Source organism: Manacus candei, unplaced genomic scaffold (genome assembly GCF_025592945.1).
Source record: "Manacus candei isolate 608988 ecotype Guabito, Panama unplaced genomic scaffold, ASM2559294v1 h1tg000025l, whole genome shotgun sequence".
NCBI classification, from domain to species: Eukaryota; Metazoa; Chordata; class Aves; order Passeriformes; family Pipridae; genus Manacus; species Manacus candei.
In genome coordinates, this window is record NW_026138073.1 from 486,696 (window position 1) to 508,922 (window position 22,227).

At 52.6% G+C, this 22,227-nt stretch overlaps 4 protein-coding genes and 1 non-coding gene across 8 annotated transcripts in view; 3 read left to right on the forward strand and 2 right to left on the reverse strand.

Moving 5' to 3' along the window:
- IFT122 (intraflagellar transport 122) overlaps nucleotides 1–2,043 on the reverse strand; it is a 31,823-nt gene extending 29,780 nt beyond the window's left edge. For all 3 annotated transcript variants that reach the window (XM_051788621.1, XM_051788620.1, XM_051788619.1), the window contains exons 1-3: nucleotides 1,929–2,043; nucleotides 1,676–1,742; nucleotides 480–564 (exon numbers count right to left, since the gene is read on the reverse strand). In XM_051788621.1, coding sequence (XP_051644581.1) covers nucleotides 480–564; nucleotides 1,676–1,742; nucleotides 1,929–1,969 — 193 coding nt within the window. In that variant the 5' untranslated portion in view covers nucleotides 1,970–2,043. The remainder of the gene's footprint in view (nucleotides 1–479; nucleotides 565–1,675; nucleotides 1,743–1,928) is intronic.
- A 100-nt stretch (nucleotides 2,044–2,143) lies between these two features.
- MBD4 (methyl-CpG binding domain 4, DNA glycosylase) lies at nucleotides 2,144–5,769 on the forward strand. Its single transcript, XM_051788697.1, has 8 exons — nucleotides 2,144–2,184; nucleotides 2,334–2,441; nucleotides 2,621–3,444; nucleotides 3,774–3,848; nucleotides 4,164–4,298; nucleotides 4,535–4,684; nucleotides 5,316–5,419; nucleotides 5,536–5,769. The coding sequence occupies exons 1-8, from the start codon at nucleotides 2,159–2,161 to the stop codon at nucleotides 5,611–5,613; spliced, it is 1,500 nt and encodes a 499-aa protein (XP_051644657.1). The 5' UTR covers nucleotides 2,144–2,158; the 3' UTR covers nucleotides 5,614–5,769.
- A 650-nt stretch (nucleotides 5,770–6,419) lies between these two features.
- Nucleotides 6,420–8,380, forward strand: RPL32 (ribosomal protein L32). The gene is made up of 4 exons (XM_051788724.1): nucleotides 6,420–6,561; nucleotides 7,126–7,226; nucleotides 7,440–7,621; nucleotides 8,207–8,380. Exons 2-4 carry the CDS (start codon nucleotides 7,131–7,133, stop codon nucleotides 8,334–8,336), a joined length of 408 nt encoding a protein of 135 aa, XP_051644684.1. The 5' UTR covers nucleotides 6,420–6,561; nucleotides 7,126–7,130; the 3' UTR covers nucleotides 8,337–8,380.
- Nucleotides 6,926–7,061, forward strand: LOC127471728 (small nucleolar RNA SNORA7). Its single transcript, XR_007904747.1, has one exon. It is a non-coding gene; the product is annotated as a small nucleolar RNA SNORA7 (small nucleolar RNA).
- Nucleotides 8,381–8,493: 113 nt separating the features above from the next.
- LOC127471577 (cullin-associated NEDD8-dissociated protein 1-like) lies at nucleotides 8,494–22,223 on the reverse strand. 2 transcript variants are annotated; one of them, XM_051788622.1, is made up of 15 exons: nucleotides 21,987–22,223; nucleotides 19,725–19,868; nucleotides 18,370–18,524; nucleotides 17,844–17,967; nucleotides 16,937–17,193; nucleotides 16,232–16,337; nucleotides 15,417–15,562; nucleotides 14,962–15,254; nucleotides 14,392–14,533; nucleotides 12,383–13,888; nucleotides 11,919–12,014; nucleotides 11,059–11,232; nucleotides 10,757–10,917; nucleotides 10,027–10,134; nucleotides 8,494–9,830 (listed from the first exon to the last, which is right to left on the reverse strand). In XM_051788622.1, exons 1-15 carry the CDS (start codon nucleotides 22,052–22,054, stop codon nucleotides 9,603–9,605), a joined length of 3,708 nt encoding a protein of 1,235 aa, XP_051644582.1. In that variant the 5' UTR covers nucleotides 22,055–22,223; the 3' UTR covers nucleotides 8,494–9,602. The 2 variants fall into 2 exon arrangements, with proteins under 2 accessions (XP_051644582.1, XP_051644583.1); XM_051788623.1 differs by having other exon boundaries at nucleotides 9,664–9,846.
- Between the last annotated feature and the right edge of the window lie 4 nt (nucleotides 22,224–22,227).

The window sequence follows — 22,227 nt, forward strand, 5'->3', positions numbered from 1 at the left end:
CCCCCTGAGCCCATAGAGTGAGTCCCACAGAATGAGAGTCAGAGACCATGACAGAGCTGGAAGCAGAGGGGGGTCTGCAGTGAGCAGGTAACATGTGAAGGATCAGATCAGAAAGCTCCAGGACAGAAGAACTATGGAAAAAAAGGTGAGTAGTAGAAAGAGGGATCTCTGGGGCGAACCCTCTCCTCACATTACCCACGAATATACACTTAACCAGTACTAAACTTAAACTGAAGTGGAAGGAGCAGTGGGACCCCAGCTCTTGGATTCCCAAGTGACCTTACAGCCAGCACCTTGTATAGCAGACTGAACCCTCCACTGAGGAACAAATCCCAGCACTTGCTAAAGAATAAACCCCAGCACTCACATGCTGTGACCGAAACAACGCCCATTTCTCCATTTTCAATGGGCAATAACAAATGCACAAACAACAGATGCACTTCACAAACCAGACTAACAAAGCCCCAAAGGATATTTACCATCTTTGGCATAAGCCACACAGTACACAGTGTCCTTATGTCCTTTCAAAGGCTGAATTAGGGTTCCATCAGAAGTATCATATACCTGTTTATATGGGGAGAAAAAAACCAAACCAAACATACAAACAGAAGAACTTATATGAAAAATCTTCCGGTGAATCACAGAACCACAAACTGGTTTGGAGGGGAAGGGACCTTAAAGCTCATCCTGTTCCACCCCCATGCCATGGGCAGGGACACCTTCCACTAGATCACATTACTCCAAGTCCTGTCCAACCTGGCCTTGAACACTTCTAGGGTGAGGACTGTGAATTTAAAATTTAAAATTACTGAGGGACAACAAATTATGCACTTCCTTTTGTGCCTGCTTTTTGCATAGTACACAGTTCATGCAAGACAAAATGTTGTCAAGCATAGAAGCAGCTTTCTATAACATGATACTTCTTGGGAGGAAAAAAGAATCAGTACTAGAAAATTACACACACAAAAGAGATTTCCCACCAGCTCATTTTATGTCTTACTGGTTTTTTATCATTTATTTTTATCTTTTACATCTTGTTGTTAAACATCTTTCTCCACATTAGATGTTTAAAGGTAATAAATTACTGCAAAGGGGCATCACTAAATGCACCATTCTGTGAGCACTGAAAATAACTCCTGCTGTCCTGCAGTGCTGAACTCTACAATCCACCCTTCCCTGCAGCTCCTACACCTGCCCCACCTGAAAGCTTTGCAGCACCTGTGAGCAGCTGGTCCGGAGCTGCTCTTGCAGCAGCTCCAGGGTCCCACAAACAGCTCGGGCTGAAGGTTCCCACAACACTGGGACATGGATTTGAGTCTCTCCCCTTCCCCCAGAGATTTTAGTGAAACTTGTACCAGCACAGCCCCTGCACTCCGTGCTCTGTGCCAGGCCCGGGGGCAGGTTCATGGATTTCAAACCTCGGGCGAGGCACGAGAGGACGAGACGATGCAAATAATTTAAATCTCATTACTTTTGGAAATAGAGCTTAAAACTTGGTAAGAAACATTAAAAAGCTTCAAATCACTTTGGAGTTGGCCTGCATTAATATGTATGTGGCTGTGAGGCTGGGCTGGCAGAGATAAGGGGATTTCGGATAGGTTATATTCATAAGTTAACGTGGAAGAAATCACGTTCATACAGCTGTAGAGGAGAGAGGACAGGAAGGTTTCCCTACCAGCAGCCTGTTTCCAGCAGCAACTATAAGCTGGGTCCCATCCGGCTTGAACGCGAGGTCGTAAATACTGAGGGAAACAAACCAACCAAAAACCCCGTTTTAGGAGGCAGAAAACACAGTCCCTGAGCATCGGAGGTGCCACACAGCCGCCACTGATAAAGGCACGGTGAGGGTGGGTCTGACTCCCGAGTGAACCTCCGGGACCGCCCCCGCGCTGCCGCCCCGCACACCGGGTGTCCCCGGGGCCGCTCACCACTGCTCGGCCCTGTCGCGCCAGGTGAGCGCGGCCCGCATGGCCGGGCCCGCACCGCCCTCAGGGCCCGGGCCCGCACCGCCCTCACGGCCCCTCAGCCCGGGCTCGCACCGCGCCGGCCGCCACGGGCAACGCGCCTGCGCGGGGGGCCGCCGGCGCGACAGGGGGCGCTGCCGGGGGGCGCGCGCGCCGGACGGGCCGCGGGGCGTCACGTGACCGGGGCGCGGGAAATGGTGGCGGCGGGAGCGGCGGGCGGGTAACGGCGGGACGGGCCGGGAGCGGGGCCGGGGCGGGGGCGAGCTGGCTCCTGGGACTGTGTGGGGCTCTGGTTCGGGCCCAGGCTTGATCCGCCGCCCCCGGCCCCCCCCGGAGCAGGACCTCACCCGGGCTCTCCTTCCCCTGCAGGCCCCGCGGCCCGGCGGGGCCCAGCGCCGTTCCCCGCGGGTGGCAGCGGGTGAGCAGCCGCAGGCGGGCGGGCAGGACGGCCGGGAGGATCGACGTGTACTTTGTCAGGTGAGGCCGGGGGCCGTAGCTCTGTGTGGCCTTTCTTGGCCGAGCCACACAAACGCGCTCCAACAACTGTTTCTGTCCTTAATTGTTTGTTTTGTTTTTTTTTTTAATGTACCATACGTTTTTCAGCAAAAAGCAAGAGAATGAACAAGTCACTAATTTACTTTCCTTTCCTACCGCAGCCCGGAAGGGAAGAAGCTGAGGTCGAAACGAGCGCTTGTGGAGTATTTTCAGAAAACTGGGGAGACAACACTGAAAGCAGCAGATTTTGATTTCACAGCTCCTCGGGGAAGCACACGCTTGGGGGTGAGGGGATGCAGCACAAGAGCTGCAAAGACTGACCTGGAGAAGGACGATTGTCATAGCCAAGTGCAGGAGCTCTGTGCGCAGAATGGGTCCAAGGATGGAATTGAGAACATCCACACTGGGAATGGACACCTGGAAGATGTTACATCCACTTTGGAAAGCACAGATTTGGTCATGGATAGCACAGACCCAGAGAAGGGTTTGAAAACAAAAAGGAAGGGGGCAGGTGGCAAAAGTGTCCAGAGTAGAAAACCTGCAAAGAGCTCAGAAAGGAGGAACCAAGGTGACCCCCAGAGCAAGAGGCAGAGAAGAGTCTGTAGCACACGGCAGATCGAGTGTGTTCAGAACGAGAGGTTCTGTAGACAGACAGACAGGAGTGGGGCCGACAGCCAGGGTGTGGGTGATGCGAGTGCTGAGCCTGTGGGTGCAGGCACAGCTCTGTCAGCAGTGTCCAGGGCACAGGCAGGCACACGGCTGAGGTCAGTGGCTGCTGGCTCGCAGAGGGACCTGGGGCACCTGCCAGAGGAGGGTCCTGTGGGGACAGGCTCCAGTGACCCAGCTGAGGAGAAATCCCACGGACTGGAGACAGGGAAGGAGCCAGATGGGGGGCCTGTGGGTAAGCAGGATGTTAAATCCAACACCGAGGCGGATGCTGAGCCGTGGGACAGGACGAGCTGCACAACTGTCAGAGGGGCACCAGGTACATGTGTGTGTGAGCAGAATGTGACCCCAGCCCTCACCTTCTGCCAGGGTGTCCTGACTGTTTGAGCCAGGTGTTCTGTTTTGGGTTGACCTGCTCTAACACTGAAAACTGTCTCATTTCTTTATCCAACAGCATTTAACTTAATGCAGATTTAGTCACACCTGGGACTTTCTGTTCCAAACTCTCGAGCTCTACAGTGTGAGACCTGCAGGGGATCTAGGGCATGTGTGTGTTCTGTGCATGACAAAAATTTCTTCTGTTTCCATCGCAGCATAAAGTGGTGTGTTGGTTCTTCTTCCTAATGCTGAGGTTCTATTTCTTTACAGAAGAGTCTGTCCCACGAACACAAGTGGAGAGAAGGAAAACAAGTCCATATTTTTCCAGTAAATACAGCAAAGAAGGTATTGTATTCTTTAGGGAAATGTATTTTTTTTTATGGAGGAGGGATAGGATGGCTCAGGGTCAAGTGATGTTCTGGCAAATGCCTTGCAGTTTGAGGCTGGCAGCCTTGGCTCTGGCTGCAGCTGTGCCAGAGGGGACAGTCCCCTGCAGCCTTGGAAAGGCTGTGTGGGAACTGCCATGGCTCCATCCACACACAGTGCCCCCACAAAGATCAATCTGCTTCCAAGGTCTTAATTTTAATTTTTCTTTTTTAACTAAATAGGTAAATCTGTCCTTTCCTGACCAATAAATATTTCTGTGTTGCCTCTGTACAGCCCCCAACCCACCCAGAAGGAAAGCCCTCAAAAAATGGACCCCTCCACGTTCTCCTTTCAATCTGGTCCAAGAAACACTCTTCCATGATCCATGGAAGCTTCTCATTGCCACCATATTTCTCAATAAAACTTCAGGTAAGCAGAGTAGCAGGAGCTGGTGTTGTGTGAATGTTGGGAGGTGTTGCAGGGATAAAACTGATGCCAGTTCTAATGGCATTAGTGAAAGAATAGTTGTATATTAACTCACATCAGCGTGAAACAATCTTTAGTTGGTAACTCTTGCCTTGGAAAAGCTCACTTAAGAAAGCACTTGGATAATGCAGAAGGAGAATTCCTGGCCCAGCCTTCTGCTCACAGGCTTCTTTCACCAGGGAAAATGGCAATTCCAGTGCTCTGGGAGTTCCTGAAGAAGTACCCTTCTCCTGAGGTAGCCAGGGCTGCAGACTGGAAAGAGATGTCAGAGCTGCTCAAACCTCTCGGCCTCTACGAACTCAGAGCCAAAACCATCATCAGGTTCTCAGGTGGGTTTTCCTGATACCTGGAATGGTCTCTCTCACGCTGGCAAAAGGCAAACAGCTTCAATCCAAATACTGCTTCTCCTCTGTTTGGCAGTTTGGTGTCCTAGTGGGTTATTTTGTGCATCATTTGGGCTCTGTTAGTGTCACACAGGCTGAGCTGCTGATCCCAGTCTGAATGGGGAGGGAAGTGCCAGCCAGGGGGAGTTGTGCAGGAGACCAGGAGATTTCCTGGAGTAGAGGAGACCTAACACCTGCAGCACTGCTGCTATGTTTGCAGCACTGGGATAGGATGGCTCTGCTCAGGGTTGCTCTGGTGACCTGCAGAAGGCCCTTCCAGTGGAATTTCTCTATGATTCTAATATTTTCTAAACTCAGAACCTGCAGAGGAATACTTTGTTCTGAGGAGAGAGGTGACTGAAACTCTTCTATGGTGAATTGTTGAAAAAGTGCTTAAGATGTACCTCTGGGGATTCATGGCCTGCATTCACCAGGAAACACCTAAAACTTGGAGTTTTATTTGAAATGTACCAAAGTGGAGCCGTGTTCCACTGGCACAGAAGGAGAGTTCTGCCCAGGTGCTCCCTGTGCCTGGTGCAGGTGAGGGGGTGCCCGAGGGCTGTGCCCTGCCTTGCAGGTGAGTACCTGAGCAAGCGGTGGCGGTACCCGATCGAGCTGCACGGCATCGGCAAGTACGGCAACGACTCCTACAGGATCTTCTGCGTCAACGAGTGGAAGGAGGTGAGCACTGCAGCCGGGGCAGGTCCGGGCTTGTGTCCACCGACCCCTGGGAATAGAAAACCAACACTCACAGTGTTGCAGCGATGAGGTGTTTTAGAACTTTCCCTGTGTTCCAGGTGCAGCCACAGGACCACAAGTTGAACGTGTACCACGCGTGGCTGTGGGAGAACCGGGAGAGGCTGAGCCTCGACTGAGCCTAGCTGAGCTGGGGGTGCCCCAGCCCCTCTGCCTTTCCTCAGGTGTCCTCACGGTTCTTGGTGTAGATATTTGTGTGATGTCCTGGCTCGGGTCATCGCTGTAATGACGAGTGTCTGATCTGTATTTTTTTAATAAAGGTGTCCCTGGTTGTAGTGCGTGTCCCTGGTTGTAGTGCCTGTCCCTTCCTGCAGTGCAGATCTGTGTCCTATGCGTGCGGCCGCGTCCCCGTGCCCGCCGTCGCTGCCCCCGGAGCCGGCTCCGATCTGGTGCTGCTGGGCACGAGCAGAGGGCTCGAGGTGAAGCAGGACTGGGGACAGGAGACGCCGCTTCGCAGACCGGCCCCGGCGCTTCCCCAGGTGCTGCCTGGGACCAGCTCCGCGACGGGCCCGGGGGGCATCGACCCCTCGGGGCCGTCACAGCCCCCGCCCTCGCTGCTCCCCGTGCTCGGGCAGCGGCAGAACCGGGGCGTCGAACCCCGGGGCTGGGCCGCTTGCTTTGGGTGTGTTGAGCCCGGCGGCAGCAGCGCGGTCCAGCCGTCTGTGGCGGCGGTGAGAGAGGGCCCGGAGTGGAGCTGCCGGACCGGGACCGCGATCGGGACGGGGACCGCCGCACCGCCAGGGGGCGCCCGCCCGGCTCGACTGGAGGAAGCAGGGCCCGGGCGCTGCCTGTGGAAGTGACGTCAGCAGGTCCTGGCAGCCTCGTACCGAGAACGTTGTTCGGGGCCACAGGCGGGAAGCACCTATCTGCTCTTTTGACGCGTTCCCTCCGGACAGAGCCTGCCCGGTTCCAACTCTCGGCGGCGGTCCGGGCCCCCCCGGTGCCCGCTCCGCGCGGCCTTGGCGCGACACGCAGCTGCCAGGACCTCCCGCGTATCCCATAAGCCGCTGCGCGTGGGGCTCCTCCCTCTCTCGGCGGGGCCCGCGGCGGACGCGCCATCGGCACCGGTGAGTGCGGGTCGGGCATCCGCGGCCATCCGGGGCCAGTCGGGACCCAACCGGCCTGGGGCTTACGGCACGGGCCGCCCGCCCCCTCCCCTTCCCTCCGCTTCACCTTTCCCCGGGGCGCGGGAACCGGCCCCCGCAGGGCCGGGACTCTGCCTGCCTGAGGCCTGACCCGCAGCCCTGCCCGGGCGGCGGGGCACCCTCGGCGCTCGGTCACGGCCCCGGCCGAGCCTTTGGGCCGGGCCCGGCGCGTTCGGCGCCAGCGGGTGTCGGTCGCTGTTCTCCACGAGCAGCCCTCGCCCGTCTGGCTTCGGTGCGCGGCGCCGGGCTCCAGGCAGGGCCATCGGGGGGGACGATGACACCACGACACCTCCCAGGATCGCATCTGGAGAGCTCCCAGTGCTCTGCCAGCTTCGGAGGCGGGAGGCAGAGCCACAGCAGATGAAGACCCATTCCCTCGCCGGCCCAGCGTGGCCCGCGGGGGAAGACAGTCTGCGACACGCGCTGCACGGGGAGCCGCGCCGCGCCCGGCCGCGCCCCCCGCTCACCCCGCTCTGTGTCCCGCAGCCACCATGCCTGCCCTCAGGCCTCTCGTGAAACCCAAGATCGTCAAGAAGAGGACCAAGAAGTTCATCCGGCACCAGTCCGACCGCTATGTCAAGATCAAGGTGAGCAGTCGCTACCAGTCCCCGGCAACTGCGGGGGTGCCTTTGGGATGGTGGTGAAGGGAAGCGCAGCAGGGCAGCAGCAGCCGGGCAGTGAGGGCCTGCGGGGGACGCTCTTGGCTGGAGCCAGTGCCTCGGGGCAGGCAAGGGTGTTAGCCCTCGGGCAGGGGTGTTCGGGCTGATCTCGTTGTGTAAGTGATCTGTGCATTTCTGCAGCGCAACTGGCGCAAACCGAGGGGCATCGACAACAGAGTGCGCCGGCGCTTCAAGGGGCAGATCTTGATGCCCAATATTGGCTACGGCAGCAATAAGAAGACAAAGCACATGCTGCCTACAGGCTTCAGAAAGTTCCTGGTCCACAATGTCAAAGAGCTGGAAGTGCTGATGATGAGCAACAAGTGAGTGTGTGGGGCCTGTGTGCTCCCACCTGGGAGAGGCAGAGCAGTTGGGGTGACACAAGGGAGGTTGTTGCTTTCAAGAGGACAGATGCCATTGTGGTTTCCTCAGTGCTGTTGGTGTGGGTGCACAGAGGGGCCTTAGGGCTGTAAAACTCATACCCCTGGTAAAAATAGACATAACCATGGCGAACAGGGCTGTGGTATGTCACTGGTGACCATGGTCAGAACTGGGGCTCCAGGTCAGACCTAGGACTGAGTCTGCTTCTGTTGTTGCTTTCACTACAAAGCAATAAGAGTAGTAAGCAACACCATTAACAGCTATCTGGGACTCAGTCATTCGCAAGAAGGGCTGAGGTGTTCTGTAGTGGAGCTTCTGCTTCAGGCCAGACAGGTCAGGTTGGGTCGGGGGGTGGAAATTGCATGGTTCAGTTCCTGTGCATCGATGCCCCTGTGCTTGGCTGTGTCCAAGCAGTGCCAGCGGGATGTCTCTGGGGGGCTTTGCTGTGGTGGGACAGAACCAGAGGGCTTTGCCTTGGCTCTCAGCTCTGCTGGAGCTGAACCTGACATGCCATCTGTCTCTGACAGGTCGTACTGTGCAGAGATAGCCCACAACGTGTCCTCCAAGAACAGGAAGGTGATCGTGGAGAGAGCAGCACAGCTCGCCATCAAGATCACCAACCCCAACGCCAGACTGCGCAGCGAGGAGAACGAGTAGCCAGGCTCTGCAGCCCAGGTGTATTTAATAAAGTGTCAGTCCAACTCGGGTGCTGTTTCGTGTGGGCAGAGCAGGGGCAGCAGCCCTGGCCTGGCTGTCTCGGGGCACTCGCACAGCGAGGTGCAGTGTCAGGGTGATGGTCAGTGAACTCAGGGCGTGCAGCTTCACAAGTGTATTTTATTTTTATACCATTCAGACAATAGCTGTCCTTTCACACAGCACTGTAAATACTTTCACATCAACCACCCTGTCAGAAGAGGAGAAAAGTAAGCATAGGGCAGGTCCATGGCCACAGCCCCAGTGTGTCTTGGTGGCCTTGTCCTCCAGTTGGCTGTTAACATTCTCTGTCCCTTAAGGCATTTTCTCCTGCACAAAGCAGGATTTGAGCACAGCAGCCACTGTGGATTGTGTGTTTGCACCTCTGGCTCCTGCCTGCCACCTCTCACCCCTTTGACATTAACACAGACCACCAGTGCTCCTACAGGTGCCTCCTGCTGATCTGTGACCAGGATCAGTAGGTTGGTGCCCTCATGACTGGTGACAACACCGAGGTGCTCCAAGGGGAGAAGAAGCCAGCGTTGGTGCACAGCAGAGCTTAGAGCAGGGTTTGTCACTGAGATAGTCACTAATCGTCCCTTGGAGGAGACACTTGAGGTATTTTGCAGTCAAAACTGTAAAAACGGAAGCCAAGCTAGAAAGCTTTGTATTGCCCAAATGCCAAACTATGGAGCCCCAGGAGGAAGCCTGGGGGGCTAGGTAACCCCCTTGCCCCATGCAGCTCCCGCAGCTTGGCTGGGGCAACTCTCCTTTCCCTAAAGGCCTGTGGGAGTGGTGCTCATCACTAAAGACATGACTTCAGTTTTTAGTCATGTTATTTAGGGAAACACTGTAAAAACATTCTTGGGCAATTTGGGGTAGAAAGTGCATGTGCAGTCATTAAAAAACCATTTAAAGCTATATTTTTTTGTACTGCAGCAAGGAATATATCAGGAAGTAGTTTCCATTGTTCATGGAACCACCCCTTAAAACTTGCTGAGAAGTGGGACTGCTCATCTTTCAGCCCCTCCCCTACATGAGGATGTGTTCCCCTGATCCACGAGGTGTCTGATGCAAGTACTGCTGGTCCAGGCAGTTTCTCCTGTGGCTGCCCAGGGACTTGCACATGGCTGTGGCAGGAGTGGCTCAATGGCCTTCGTTCCCCCCGACCCAGCTGGTGTCTCTGGCTGGGGCATTGCAAGGGCAGGAGGGCAATGGGGGAAACACATCTTAGCTCATGTCCATTGACTCTGAGATGGAGAGGGAAGCAGAATCTTTCTGAATGCTCTCAAACAGTGATGCCATTTCAGGACTGGATCTGATCTGGGATGAAAACTCTGCCATCACTGGACTTTTCTCCACCTCAGGAATGGTCAGGAGAGCAGCCACTGCCCTCATGGCTGAGCGCTTCAGCTCATCCTGCTTCTCAAACTCCTGCTTCACTGAACCTGCTTTCACCTGCAAATCCAAAGCCCTGTTTGCAGTTGGCATTTAGAAAAGCTGGTTCAGGTGCAGAACCAACACAGCAGCAGAGTATTTTACAGCTGGGGAAATGAGGGGAGTGGGTGGCTCAGCAGCAGTGAGGGAGAAGGCCGGGAGCAGAGGTGGCTTTGGGCAGGACCTGCCCCAGCCCCTTGCATGTTCCAGCTCTTACCTTGGTGGAGCAGGTTGCCCGGAGGGGCTCGATCAGGCGCTCGAGCCGCTGCAGGACAGCGCTGGGGCAGAGCACGGAGAGCCGCGCCAGCATGATGAACGTCAGCATCTGGGCAGGACGGGAGAGACACGGGTTGGTTCACTGAGCCCCCGGGCTCAGAGCTGGGCCCACCCTGCTGACAGGCCAGGCTGTACCCACACTGTCGTGTGCTCCTCTGCACTTGTGCCAGGGGCTTGGGGCAGAGCTTTGGGGATACTGGAAATGCAGCCCTGGCAGCCAGCAGGCTGGAGCCGCAGCTGGGCCTGGTGTGTGCAGTGCTACAGGTGTCTGCACAGGGCCATGGGGACAAACGGCACCGCTCAGCATGGGGCTGTGCCTGCCTCTGAGCTGGGGTAAAGCAAATCACATTGGAAAAGGATGTCGTGCTTCCTATCCAGATGTGAGGCCAGCAGCCAATATAGTGTCACTGGTCCCTCTGAACAAATGACAATCATCCGTTTAAAGGCAGAAGAAACTTTAGACTTTGGTACATTTCCTACAAAGCCAGCTACACCAGGGGTGTCTTGTCAAGGCCACTACAGTCAAATCAGAGCCAGACAATCATGAAAGGCTGCAGCAGTTGCAGGGAATAGGAAATGGCATGGCAGGGGCACACTGCTGTGGGGACACACAGCTCAGTTGCAGGCCAGGCCCCCAGAGAAAATTACATTAGTTAGGGCACAGCACTGACCCGAATATCATAGTGATCCTTTAGCCCATCCTCCACATGGTTCAGGTACTCGTAGATGTCCAGCTGGTCCAGGCAGCTCTCCAGCAGGGTGTACATGCACTCAAAAGCAGCTTTCCTCACATCAAGGCCATCGTCCACTGTATGCTTGAATGGCCCCATTTCTACCTTAACCAAGACAAACAACAGCGGTGTGACCTAAGAGCAGACAGGGCAACAGCTCCATCTCACCTACACAGGCAGCAAGTCACCATGTGTGGCACCCAGCTAAGCCCATTCACCTCATGGGTGAGCTCCCTTTGGACCTACCTCCCGGATGAGCTCCCTTCGGACCTTCGTTTCGCTGTACAGGCTGGGCAGGACCATGTTCAGTAAATCCCGGATTAAAGAAGGTTTGTTGTGAGCAGCAGAATTAAACAGGGCTAAAGCCACGCGGCGAACGTTCAGGTCTGGATCTTGCAGAGTTTGTAAGAAGTCACCTGTGGAGTAAGAATGTACCAGTCAGTCCTGCTGCAGTGTTTTTAAAGGATTTTGAAAGTATATCAGGGTATATTTCAAGAAGGCTGGTTATGGAAGCACCTATGGTAAAATAACTCCAGTGGCACACTCTTAACAGAGCCATTGGAGATGCTTTCCCTCCCTCCGTTTGGGATACAGTAAATAGAAAAAACATGACTGTCCTGCATTTGGGCATAAAACCAAACTGTGTTTCTAGCTACCTCACCCTAAAGTCAAATCAGCACCTTTAGTATTCAAGGAAGTTGGTTTTTGGTTTCCTTCTTGCTCAGATCTTCTCTGAAACAGAAGGCCCAGTTCTATACAGCAGATCCAATGTGTGGGCTCCCAAGATATAAGACCCTTTCCATATAGGTTGTACTTTTCAAGATCCTTGTTGTGAGGAGCTTGAAGTCTGAGTTTAAATACAGAAGGAACTTAAGCTTCCTAAAAAACAATGCACTATGCCCAAGAGCAAGGCATCAGAGCATTTAACAAGGACTCACAAGACAGTGTTGCTCTGTCATCTCAAAAGCAGAGGAATACAGATCTAAACTAACTGGACTAGATGAGGTTCACACAGGAGTGAAAAATCCCCGAGCTGCTAACGATGCCCAACCTTTCACACCCCTGCCTCACACTGCTCACACTGCTGTCCACACCACCCTACCTATGCAGCCTTTCAGGAGAGCATCGATGGGCTGAGGCTGGTCTGCAATTGTGAACTTGATGGCAGTGACCACAGTGCTCCGGGCATGTGGAGAGCCTGCGATGAAGGGGGGAAGAAAAACAGTGAAAGACCAACTGACAAAGTCACTGCTGTAACTCTGCAGCACATATTCTGCTCTTAGTTGGGTTACACACATGTTGAAGAGGTTAAGAGAACAGAGCATTTGTCTTAACAACTCTGTGTTTAAATCTGTTCCTGCACAATCTCCACATGCAGTCCCTGTTCCCAAGACCCTCCTGTCCCTGCACAGACCAGTGCACCTCTGATCCCCCCTGCAGAGATCCTTCATTTCCTGCTTGCCTCTCTGGCTGGCTTTGCTGCCTGTTGTACCCACCAGCAGTTTACAAGAGGAATTTCCACCAATGGCAGCATTTCCCCCCTCTGGCCATCGCCATCCCCATTACCTGCTGACAGCTGTTTCCTCAGCCGGGGCATCAGCTCAGCAGGGTTCACCAAGGTCAGCTTTCCCAGGCATTCTGCCACCACGTTGCGTGTCCCTTCCTCTGTGCACTCGCAGTGCTTGAAGAGCAGAGCCCAGATATCCTCCACGTAAGGCGTGAGGCTGTCGGCCGGGGAGGAGCTGATGACTTCCTTCAGGGAGTGCAGCAGCAGGTACTGTCGCTTGGGCTGGCTTCCGATCTCCTTCAGCATGAAGGGCAGATACTCCTTCAGATTCCCAACGCTGACGTTCCCCAGCGCGTAGGAGGCAGCGGATTTCACCTCTTCACTGGTGGAAGCAAACGCTTCCAGGATGACAGTTCTGAGCTCCCTGTGAGCACTGAGGTTTGTGGTACGGCCCATCTCTGCCAGGGAGAGGAAAGCCAGCACTTTAACAGCAGGACTGGACTTGGGGCTTTTCACATCCTGAACAAACTGGTTCACTGTCACAGGGGCCTCCTTCGGGCAGGCCGAGGACAGCGCTGCCACGCACTTTGCGACGGAGTGATACGCCTGTTTGTGCAACGTCAGCGAGGCCCCGGCCGAACCCGAGGAGTAAACGGGTGCTGTCAGCTGCTTCATCAGCTCGGGGTAACCCGTGGTGGCTGCCTTCGTCAGGACCAGTGCCTGGAAGAAGGCGATGATGGCATTCAGAGCCCCTCCCTGAAGCAAAGGTGAGTGGACAAGCTGAAAGATTTCAGCGAGGACTGAGCCGCTGATCTTGGAGATGCAGGATGGATAAACCTTTGCCAAAGTCGTGAGGAACATGATGGCCACCTGGGACACGTGCATGTCATTCTCAGTAATTAAGGCAGGGAGCTCTGTTAGCACAGACTCGATCATGGCAGGCTTGAGGCTGTCACTGTAGTTCTTCACCAGGATGTCCAGAGCAGTCAAAGTGCTCAGTTTCAAGGCACGTTGATTCTTTCTCAAGAAGGAAGCTAGAATGGGGATACCTTCCCCTAGAATGGGTCTCAAATCTATTTTAAGTGGAGAACTAGCAATTAAGGTTAATGCTTTGACTGTTGTCAGTCTGGTGATTTCATTTTTGAGCCTCTCCAGAAATATCTTCAAAGTTGGCTGGAGATCAGTGCTTAAATGGTCTCCCAGGTTGTAAATGATTTGTCCCATGCAGGAGATGGCACGTTCCTTCACCTCCTGGTCGATGTCAGCTGCCTTCAGCCGCTTCAGAGTACCAGAGAAAAGGTCCTTCACATAGGGCTTGGCATCAAAAGTGCAAGATTTGTCCAAAGGCCTGATAACTTTCACAAGCTGCTGAGTTACCAGCAGAGCTTCTGACATGATCTTATAAAACGGGTCTCCAATGCAGGTCACAACAGGAGGCAACAGGCTCTTGATATGAGGGTGAAACACCTCTGGCTGGTGGTTGCAGAGAAGGACGTGGAGGAAGGACAGTGTGTCGATCCGCATGTTGGAGGAGCTGGATTTATCCGCCAAGGAGAAAACAATACCTGTGCAAAGGAGACGACAGGACTGATGTTGTGTTTTTCCTAAAGAGGGAGGTGCATGGATCCAGCCAGGGACAATCACAGGAGACTTTTCTCATATCCACAATACAGTCACACCAAAAATGAAGGCAGGACCTGAGCCCTCCAGCAGTGGGATGCTTCATGAGCCCACAGGCAGGAGAGCTCAGACAAAAATGTTGCTGCTGCAAATTCAATAATCAGCCAACATAAAGAATTTTTTTAAATGCCACTGGATTTTATAAAAGAAAATGTCACTTGTGTTTCTGATCTCATTCCAGCTGCTTTCAAAGGAGGCTGGAATAGGCACTTCCAAAAACATCTATTCAGGGGACTGGAAATGAACCTGATGTTCTTATCCTGGCTTACAGTGCAGACAGAAGCCAGGATTAGTCTGGGAGCTGTTCAGCATATCCGCAAGGAGCACATGTGTTTGGAATGGATTTTGCCAACCCTGCTCCTTCTTCCCAGACCATAGACAAGCTTACCAGGGATGAGTGCAGGGATGTGATCTGCCAGGCAACCAGGAAGAACATTGGCCAGTTCTGTCAGGAGGCTGAAACAACCCTGTCTTGATTTGATGCTCTTTTCTTTGAGCTGCTTGTGCAAGGCCTTGACAATGTTGGGGACCTGCAGTTTGAAGAAGCAAGGGACAAAGGGACACCTCAGTCATCCTAACTGCTCTCCAGGACTCACTCCGGTGCATTTCTACAACAGTTTATTCAATGAGTTTCCTGAGCAGCAGCTGCAATAACAGTAAAGCAGCAGCCTGACCCTTCAGCCAGAGACCAATCTGCCTCAGCCTGGACACAGATGCCAGCAGCTGGCAGAGGGACAGTGCCAGCTGTGCCCCCCTGCTCCTGCACTCCCTCAGCACTCTCTCCCCGGGAACAGCAGGAGACAGACAGTAAACAGCCGGCCCCCTGGATCTGGTCTCCCCTGGCTGCCTGCCCCAGGGCTCCTTCCATTAGCCACATTCTCAGGATTGCTCTCGGCACAATCATCAGTAGCTGCTTGTCCTCAGTGCTTTGTGATTTAACTCAGCGTCACCTGCTCACCTGGTTCCGAAGCATCGTCAGGGGAACGTCCCCCTTGCCAGAGGCATCAGAAGTGTGCAGCCAGCTCTGGGTGGGCAGCGTTTGCTTCAGCAAGGAGATGTAAGCACTGAAGATGTCAGCTTTGACATTCTCCTCCCTCTCTTTGAACCTGCTTATCAAGGCTGGGGAAAGAGTTCTGTAGAAGTCCTGCAGGAGATCGTGCCTGCTGCTGACAACGGCCTCCAGGCACTTGGCCGCAGCCCTGCGGACCTTCCAGCTGATGTCGTCATCGTCACTGTACTCATCATCGCTTTCTAGGAACAACACAATGGAAAACAAGGTGCACCATTATGATAAAACCAGAGCCAGAGGATCACTTGATCCTCAGAGCTGCCCTCTCAAGCAGGAGAAAGCAGGAAGGGGAGAAATGTTAACCCTGTGTTCTGCTGAGCACAGCCATCCTCACAAGCAGGCACCTTGCTCTTCATCCTCTCCATTTTCAGTTTCCATCATCTCTTCCTCTTCCTCCTCATTATCATAGTTGTAGTTTGGGTCAAAGGTGATGTACTTCAGACACAGCCCCATCACACTCGGGATGTGAGGGTCGATTTCCTTTGGGCATCTATCAGGACAAATAAAAATCCTAAGAGTTAATCAAAGACTAAGCTGGTTTAAATACCCAAATAATACAATTAATCTCAAAAGGATCTGAAAGTGCTTCATAGACCATTTGAACATTTTGTTAACATGAGTTAAACCAGAGATGCTCCTTCCTGCTGTGCACAAAGCAAAGCCACATTTCTCCTTGGGAGGATGCAATGATTTCTATAAGGAAAAATAAATCAATTGCCTTCACCCCCTGGTGGAATCCTCCCTTCCTGGAAGAACACCTCAGCAGCTCTGCAGGGCTCCTTTTCCAAGCAGTAAATGTTTGACCAAACAGCTGGAGAGCTGCAGCTCAGCAGCTCTTCTGCCTGAGCCTCCTTCCTGCCTCCAGCTCCCTCCACGGACCAGGAGTGAGGCAGTTCCCTCTGGCTGAGGAACCCTCCAAGGACAAAGGAAACTCCCACTCCTGCAAAACCAATACAGAAGGACACCCTCACATGTTGAGGTAAAGCAGCTCATAACTCCAGCCCAACCCTGCCTGTGCAGAAGAGATTTCATACATGAACTGTCACTCCCACAGGAACACATGCAGCAAGGCCCTCCTCCCCTCCTGCTGAAAGGATGGGTATTTCCCCGCGAGGACACGGCTGCACTGGATGGGCAGAGGTGTCCCGAGGGCACACACCTCCGCACGAAGGACTCGAAGGCCTGGAAGCAGTACTCCCGCAGCTCGTCATCGTCCACGTCACAGTACCGAACGATCAGGGGGACGATCCTCTCCAGGTGTTCTCCTGGGAAAGACAAAGCAAGCAGCCGTGAAAAACCATTCCAGCCTTCACTCACCCAAGCAGTTGACAGCTCCTCCACCTGCCACTTCCTTCCTTCCTGGCCTGGACCTCATGGGCAAGGAGCCAGCAGCCCACCAAAACCAGCCATGCTGATCTTCATAAGCTAACCACTGCTCCCTGTCTGCAGCCCCTTGTTGGCATTTCAGTCATGGGAAGAGCTGTGATTAGAGATCTTCTAGAACCTGATCTCAGCTCTTTTAGACATCTTTTAGGCAAGTAATACAGTATGCTGCCCTCCATTTCTCCTCTCATTTAAAATGGGGTGAATCAACTGACCCAATTCACAGAGGTGTTAATTCAGACCAAGGAAGCACTGCAAGATCTTGAGGTGAAGTTGCTACAGAAGGGCAGCCAGAGAGATACTCTGGTGTGTCCTCCCTTCCAAGAGGAGATCAGAGAGCCAGGCCAGGATCACAGAGGGAATTGCAAAGCACAAGCCACCAATACTTTAGGAACAGTGAGCACTCTTCTTTTACCACTAAGAGGAGCTGCTCTAAAAATGCAGTACATTTCCCAGTGCCATTTCAAGCTGCCCATCATACCTATGCGGTGCCCAGCCTGCCTGCTGATGCCAGCCACACACTGAATGTATGTCCTGGTGGTAGATGTAGACTCATTCCTCTTCAGCTCAGCCAGCAGATGCTCTGTGAGCTCTGAGAAGATGTTTCCACTGCAGGTCAAGACTAGATGCCCCAAGGCAGTGATGGCCCGTTTACGTACTGCCAACCTGGGGCTCGTCAGCTGGGGCAGGAGACAGGTCAGGATTGAGGAATGGAATGAGTAGAGTGTTCCCCCCAGTCTGCAATCAACAGAACAAAGGAGAAGTTGAAAGTCCAAACCTCAGAGAAAAAGCCTTCTTGGCAGCAACAAATGTAAAAATCCTTCAGCTATGGAGACTTTGTGCTCATTGTGGGGAGGGGGAGAAGGCTGGGGTTTGCATTTTGGTCTGAACAATGTTCTGTAACTTGTTCTGTAAAGCACAGGGAGAGGCTATTTGTCTCCATGACGGAGGGGTTTTTGATGTGTCCTTCTGGATGACCTGGAGGTTTGTCAATAATTTCCTGCATGCAGATGACATATGACACTGTCACTCTGGCTTATGCAACAAGAGAAAGAGAGGCAGCCAGGAAAATAAATGCATGTGCGATCGGATCACAGGGCTAAAATAAACCTCCCTGCTTTGCCCTCGCCCTCCCGTGTTTGTGTGAGGTGAGCCCCTGTGGGATCCATCACCAGTGGCACTGCCATTCCCAAGCACAGAAAGGCTCAGCATGTTGTCTCTTGTCCCCACTGGGGACCTGCTCTGCTAAGATATTCCCCAGGGGCAGCCAACCCAAATACTGTGTTTTTAAGTCCCAGTAGTAGGATTAGGGAAATAAAGAAATCAGAAGCAGACACATCCCTGCAGCCCCCTGCTATGCACAGCTCCAGAAGAAAATGTTCTGGTACCTGCTCAGCATATCTGACAGGATGTCAAGAGCTTCCAGCTGCACAGACACATCCTCCTGCTTGCCAATGGCTCCCGTCAGCTGGGCTGTGATCTTTTTGCACACATTTGCTGTCATGGTGGAGCCTGCAAGAGAGAGATTTTACACTGCTATCAGTTAAAAAGGAGACTTTTTGCTGCTGGGAACCATTCAATGCCTCCTACATTGAAAAAAGAAATCCCCCCCCCAGGAGACCTATCAGGACAGATACATGAGATGGCTGCAGAGGAAACTCCTGTCCCCAGGAACCTCAGGTATCCCCTGCTGTGTTTTTGGGATAAGTAGTTCCAAACACTGCTCAAGTTTTCATTTCATCCCATCTTTCATCACATTGGTACCTCAGCTTCTACTGTCTCTCCTCTGTATTTCACTAGTTGTCCTCTGGCAGGTAAGTAAGGAATTGGTAACTTTTATGCTCTGAACTCCACATTTTCCCATTTCCCAAAAGCTGGGATTCCCTGTTCCTCCAGCAGGGACAGGCAGTGTACCTGTGGAAGCTGGTGGCAGCTCAGAGATGACGGTTTTGAGGCCAATGCTGGAGATGTCCCGCAGCTGCTCCTTGTCTGACAGCATGTTTGTACACAGCGTGTCCACGATGGTCTCCACCTGGTACTCCTTCACTTTGCCAACCAGTGGGCCCAGGCTGCGGGAGGAGAAGCCAGTCAGGATGAAGGGCCTGATCCAAATGCCTGTGTCCTTCAAACCATCACATTTCTCCTTCTTAGAGATCCTGGCCACCTGCCTGAGAATGACTGACTGGACGTTAACTGCTGTAAGTACCTCCTTAAGCATGGAAAGGAAATATTCCTGGTTCCATTTTGAGGCCTCTTCATGACCACATTCTGGATGGATGAGAGATCACAGTGAGTATGGACTTACTGCTGATACAATCAGAGATAAACAGGCTAAGAAGTCGGTCCTCTGCTCAGTGCCCAACTGTTTCACTTTGAAAATCAGAATAAGCCAGCCCAAAGCAGGCAGAGACAGGAGCAGGGCCAGAAAATGTCAGGACCGTGGGAATCAAAAAGAAAGGGCTAAGGGTTACAGAGAAAGGATAGAGATAGAAGCAGCATGTGGTTAAAAAGAAGGGAATACAAATAGGATCCACAGAAGGAAAAACAGAGAAACCTAAATTTGTCTTTAAATGGTCCACCTTTCTGGAGCCCTGGGGTGAACTGAGCCATTCCATGGCATTTTTAGACTGAACACTCTCAGCCATGCTGGGGAAAGAGACAGGAAAGAAAATGGCAGCAGCAGGATCCCTTCATCTGAGGATTCACTAATAGAGAGACTTTTGTTCATTTGGATTAAAAAAATATTGAAACAGAGCAGGGCAAAGCAACAGCACAGGCTGCACTTGGAGTCAAGGCAGGGAAAAACCCAAGTGTATTACAAACTGTAAGGAAAAATGCCCTTGAAGAGGAGGATTCAGACCTGAAATTGAAACCCATAAGGGTTTAGTACCATCCCTATCAAAGAAAGAACCATGGGGAAACTCAGAACGGGATTTCAAAGCCCAAGAGACACCAGGAGCTTGATGACCAACATTTTAAACTGGGCTTATCTCTGAGGAAGAAAAATCTTAGGGATACCACTTTTCATGGTAAGGTTCATAATACAAACACAACTAATTTCAAAATCACCTCCTGCTGCTACAAAGGTATCTGTGTTCACACCTTGTGAGTATCAAGACATAAAGTGCAGTGCCCTGTGAGAGGGCAAAGCCCCTTGCAAGGGAGGTTTGAGGGAGTGCCCAGGGCCAGGCTCTGTTCTCACATACTCTGTAGTCTGTAATGGCTTTATTAGTGCCAGGAACCATGGCAGTTACTGCCCAGGCTCTTACCACTTGACAGCAAGGTTCTGTACTTCCCCGTTTTTGTCCTCCAGCAATTTCAAAAGCATTTTCACAACTTTTTTCTCGCTGTCTTCATCTAGTTTTATTGAATCTTTCTGCAGTTCTATCATCAGGTCGTTGGTGGCCATAAATCTGAAAGGACAAAGGACAAAAGTGGACTGGCTGATGTGCAGACACAAAGGCATCATCTTTGCATCTCCTGGGACAACAGAACTTGGCAATTGGTGCTTGTATGAAAACACACTGTCAAAGAGTAACTTACCACTCTTCTCACTGTCCTAAAAAGCAAGGTACAGAGAATTACTATTATCTTACAAGTAGATATATACCTAACAGGGGTCAGGCAAACAAAAACTCTTAAAGTGGCACCCGACTTGTGTATTTTTCTCGGTAACTAAATGAAGATGGTTAATTATACCAGAAAAAATCACGGTGGGTTTTTTCATCAATTGCCTGGCCTAAGAAAAGCGGTTCTGGGGTCTAAGAACATACCTGGCTTTGTTCTTTCTGGCTAATTTAGCACTGATAGTATGACCCCACACATGGAGAAGGCCTACCATGCTCAAAAATGAAAAATAAAGTCATGACTCCATGCAAACTACACCTCAGAAGTGCCCTAGGCTATATTTCGATTGCTGTGAGCAAAACCAAGCAAGTAGTTATCACTCCAGCTTAGAAGGAAAAACAAATAACCAGCTGACTGTTAGTCAGTTTTCTGACAGGGACAATGACAAAATGGATATCAAGAAATTCTGTAAAGTATCTATTTTCTTGGGAGCAGGAAATGCAAAAGTTGCTGGTATAGGAGTGTGAAGATCTGAGAAATCTCAGCGTGCCTATCATGTATTAGCTGCTTTCTAATGTCAGCCCTGCATGGGATGGATGTCTAACAGGATCCACAGAGCCATTCCCTCTCCTTACAAAATGACACCTCCTTTTACAATTAGGCTCTGATGCCCCTCCTTCAGCACATAAGAGCTCTCATGTGCAAGGCAACGTTTGGAGCTTCAATCCGTAAGCCCATTCCTGAGCAGCAGTGAGGTACATCTGGGACGAAGGACTGCTGTGGTGTTCCAAAGCCAGCCTGGAACCTGGGGGGGGAAAGCAGCGGGACTGTGCCCGAAGACATTCCCAATGTGCAATCTATTTCTGATCCTGCGAGAGCTCTTCAGCTGCACTCGCAGTTCACTGTCTGCGCACACCCAGCATGACCAATTATGGCCACAGGCTGAGCTGAGCCTTCCATGGCAACATGGCCAGCTCTGGACTTGCTGCCTGCTGCCATCCTGCCCCGGGGCCTCAGAATCTCCCACACAGATCCACCTGTGCAGGGGGAGCAAGAGAAAACTGCTCCTACAATGGGTCATGTTTGGCCATGTGCTGGGAGGAAACGGCCCTGCAATACCTCTGCGACATGACTGTGTGGAGCACATCTAGTTTGGAGTGTTAACTGTAAGTTCTTTGAACAAACTGTTTGTACAACTACACCATCACTGAATTATTTATAAAGTACCTATTTTAACATATGAAAACATCAGCAGCCTACTTTTAGGCTCTTACTAATCTCTCTCTTTTATACCTCAAAATACCAAGGCTGGCACAAACATCACCTTCCAGACTGGTCCTGAGAACCATATACTCAGTGATGAAATCTTTCATAAATGTTAGTTTTCATTACTTTTTATAGAGTGCCTTACACATCGAGCCACTGGCCCCAACCCTAAAAAGTTGCCAACTTTTCCGCTGACATAAACAAAGAGAACAAAAGCATCTTAGTCCTGTTAGGGAGGCACATTTTCCCATCACACAGAAACAGTTGATAAAGCAGCCCGAGCATGGCCAGCAGCATCTGTCACCCAGGGACAGAGCTGCCCAAACCGGGGACTCTCAGCCCTTTTAATGCACTGACCATGTCACCTAGAGGAAAAGCAAACTAGAAGTATTTCAGCATTTGTGCTACACAAAATAAGTAACAACTTAAAGTCCAGCTGTCAAGACTTTCATTCTCCCTTCGACTTCCATCAGGCAGCAGCCCAGGCAGGGGCAGGGAGCGCCGTTGCCTTCTCTACATTCCCCTCTCAGCCAGGGCTCAGCTGGGTTGAGACACCGCAAACACAAGCGATCCAAGGCTCTGACACAGAAGCATCCCCACACCGGCGGGTCGGGGGCACCGTGCCTGCGGCCGGCGCGGGGAAGGGACCCCTCGGGGGAAGCCGCCCATCCCCGCGGGGCCCGACCCTGCTGCCGCACCTGAAGTCCTTGTCGGTGGAGGTCATCTTCTCCAGCAGGCTGGAGATGTGGTAGGAGACGCTGGCCATGGCGAGGGGCCGGGGCGGCTCCGTGCAGGGAGCCCCTGAGGCGGCGGGACGGGCCGGCGGGACGGGCCCGGGCCAGGCGGTGCCTCTGCCCGCTCGGCGGGCTGGGCAGGGCCGAACGGAGCAGGACGGGGCAGGGCCGGGCAGGGCCGAACGGAGCAGGACGGGGCAGGGCC

What these genes read in the sequence shown, in the direction of transcription:
- MBD4 (XM_051788697.1), top strand. Translation starts at nt 2,159, where the DNA reads ATGGTGGCGGCGGGAGCGGCGGGCGG. An exon ending in ATCGACGTGTACTTTGTCAG is followed by an intron (nt 2,442 to 2,620) that starts GTGAGGCCGGGG and finishes TTCCTACCGCAG; the next exon opens with CCCGGAAGGGAAGAAGCTGA. An exon ending in ATTTCTCAATAAAACTTCAG is followed by an intron (nt 4,299 to 4,534) that starts GTAAGCAGAGTA and finishes TTCTTTCACCAG; the next exon opens with GGAAAATGGCAATTCCAGTG.
- RPL32 (XM_051788724.1), top strand. Translation starts at nt 7,131, where the DNA reads ATGCCTGCCCTCAGGCCTCTCGTGAAACCCAAGATCGTCAAGAAGAGG. An exon ending in ACCGCTATGTCAAGATCAAG is followed by an intron (nt 7,227 to 7,439) that starts GTGAGCAGTCGC and finishes GCATTTCTGCAG; the next exon opens with CGCAACTGGCGCAAACCGAG. An exon ending in GTGCTGATGATGAGCAACAA is followed by an intron (nt 7,622 to 8,206) that starts GTGAGTGTGTGG and finishes TGTCTCTGACAG; the next exon opens with GTCGTACTGTGCAGAGATAG.
- LOC127471577 (XM_051788622.1), bottom strand. Translation starts at nt 22,054, where the DNA reads ATGGCCAGCGTCTCCTACCACATCTCCAGCCTGCTGGAGAAGATGACC. An exon ending in GCAGGCTGGGCACCGCATAG is followed by an intron (nt 16,338 to 16,936) that starts GTATGATGGGCA and finishes TGTCTTTCCCAG; the next exon opens with GAGAACACCTGGAGAGGATC. An exon ending in AGGATCACTATGATATTCGG is followed by an intron (nt 10,135 to 10,756) that starts GTCAGTGCTGTG and finishes CGTCCTGCCCAG; the next exon opens with ATGCTGACGTTCATCATGCT.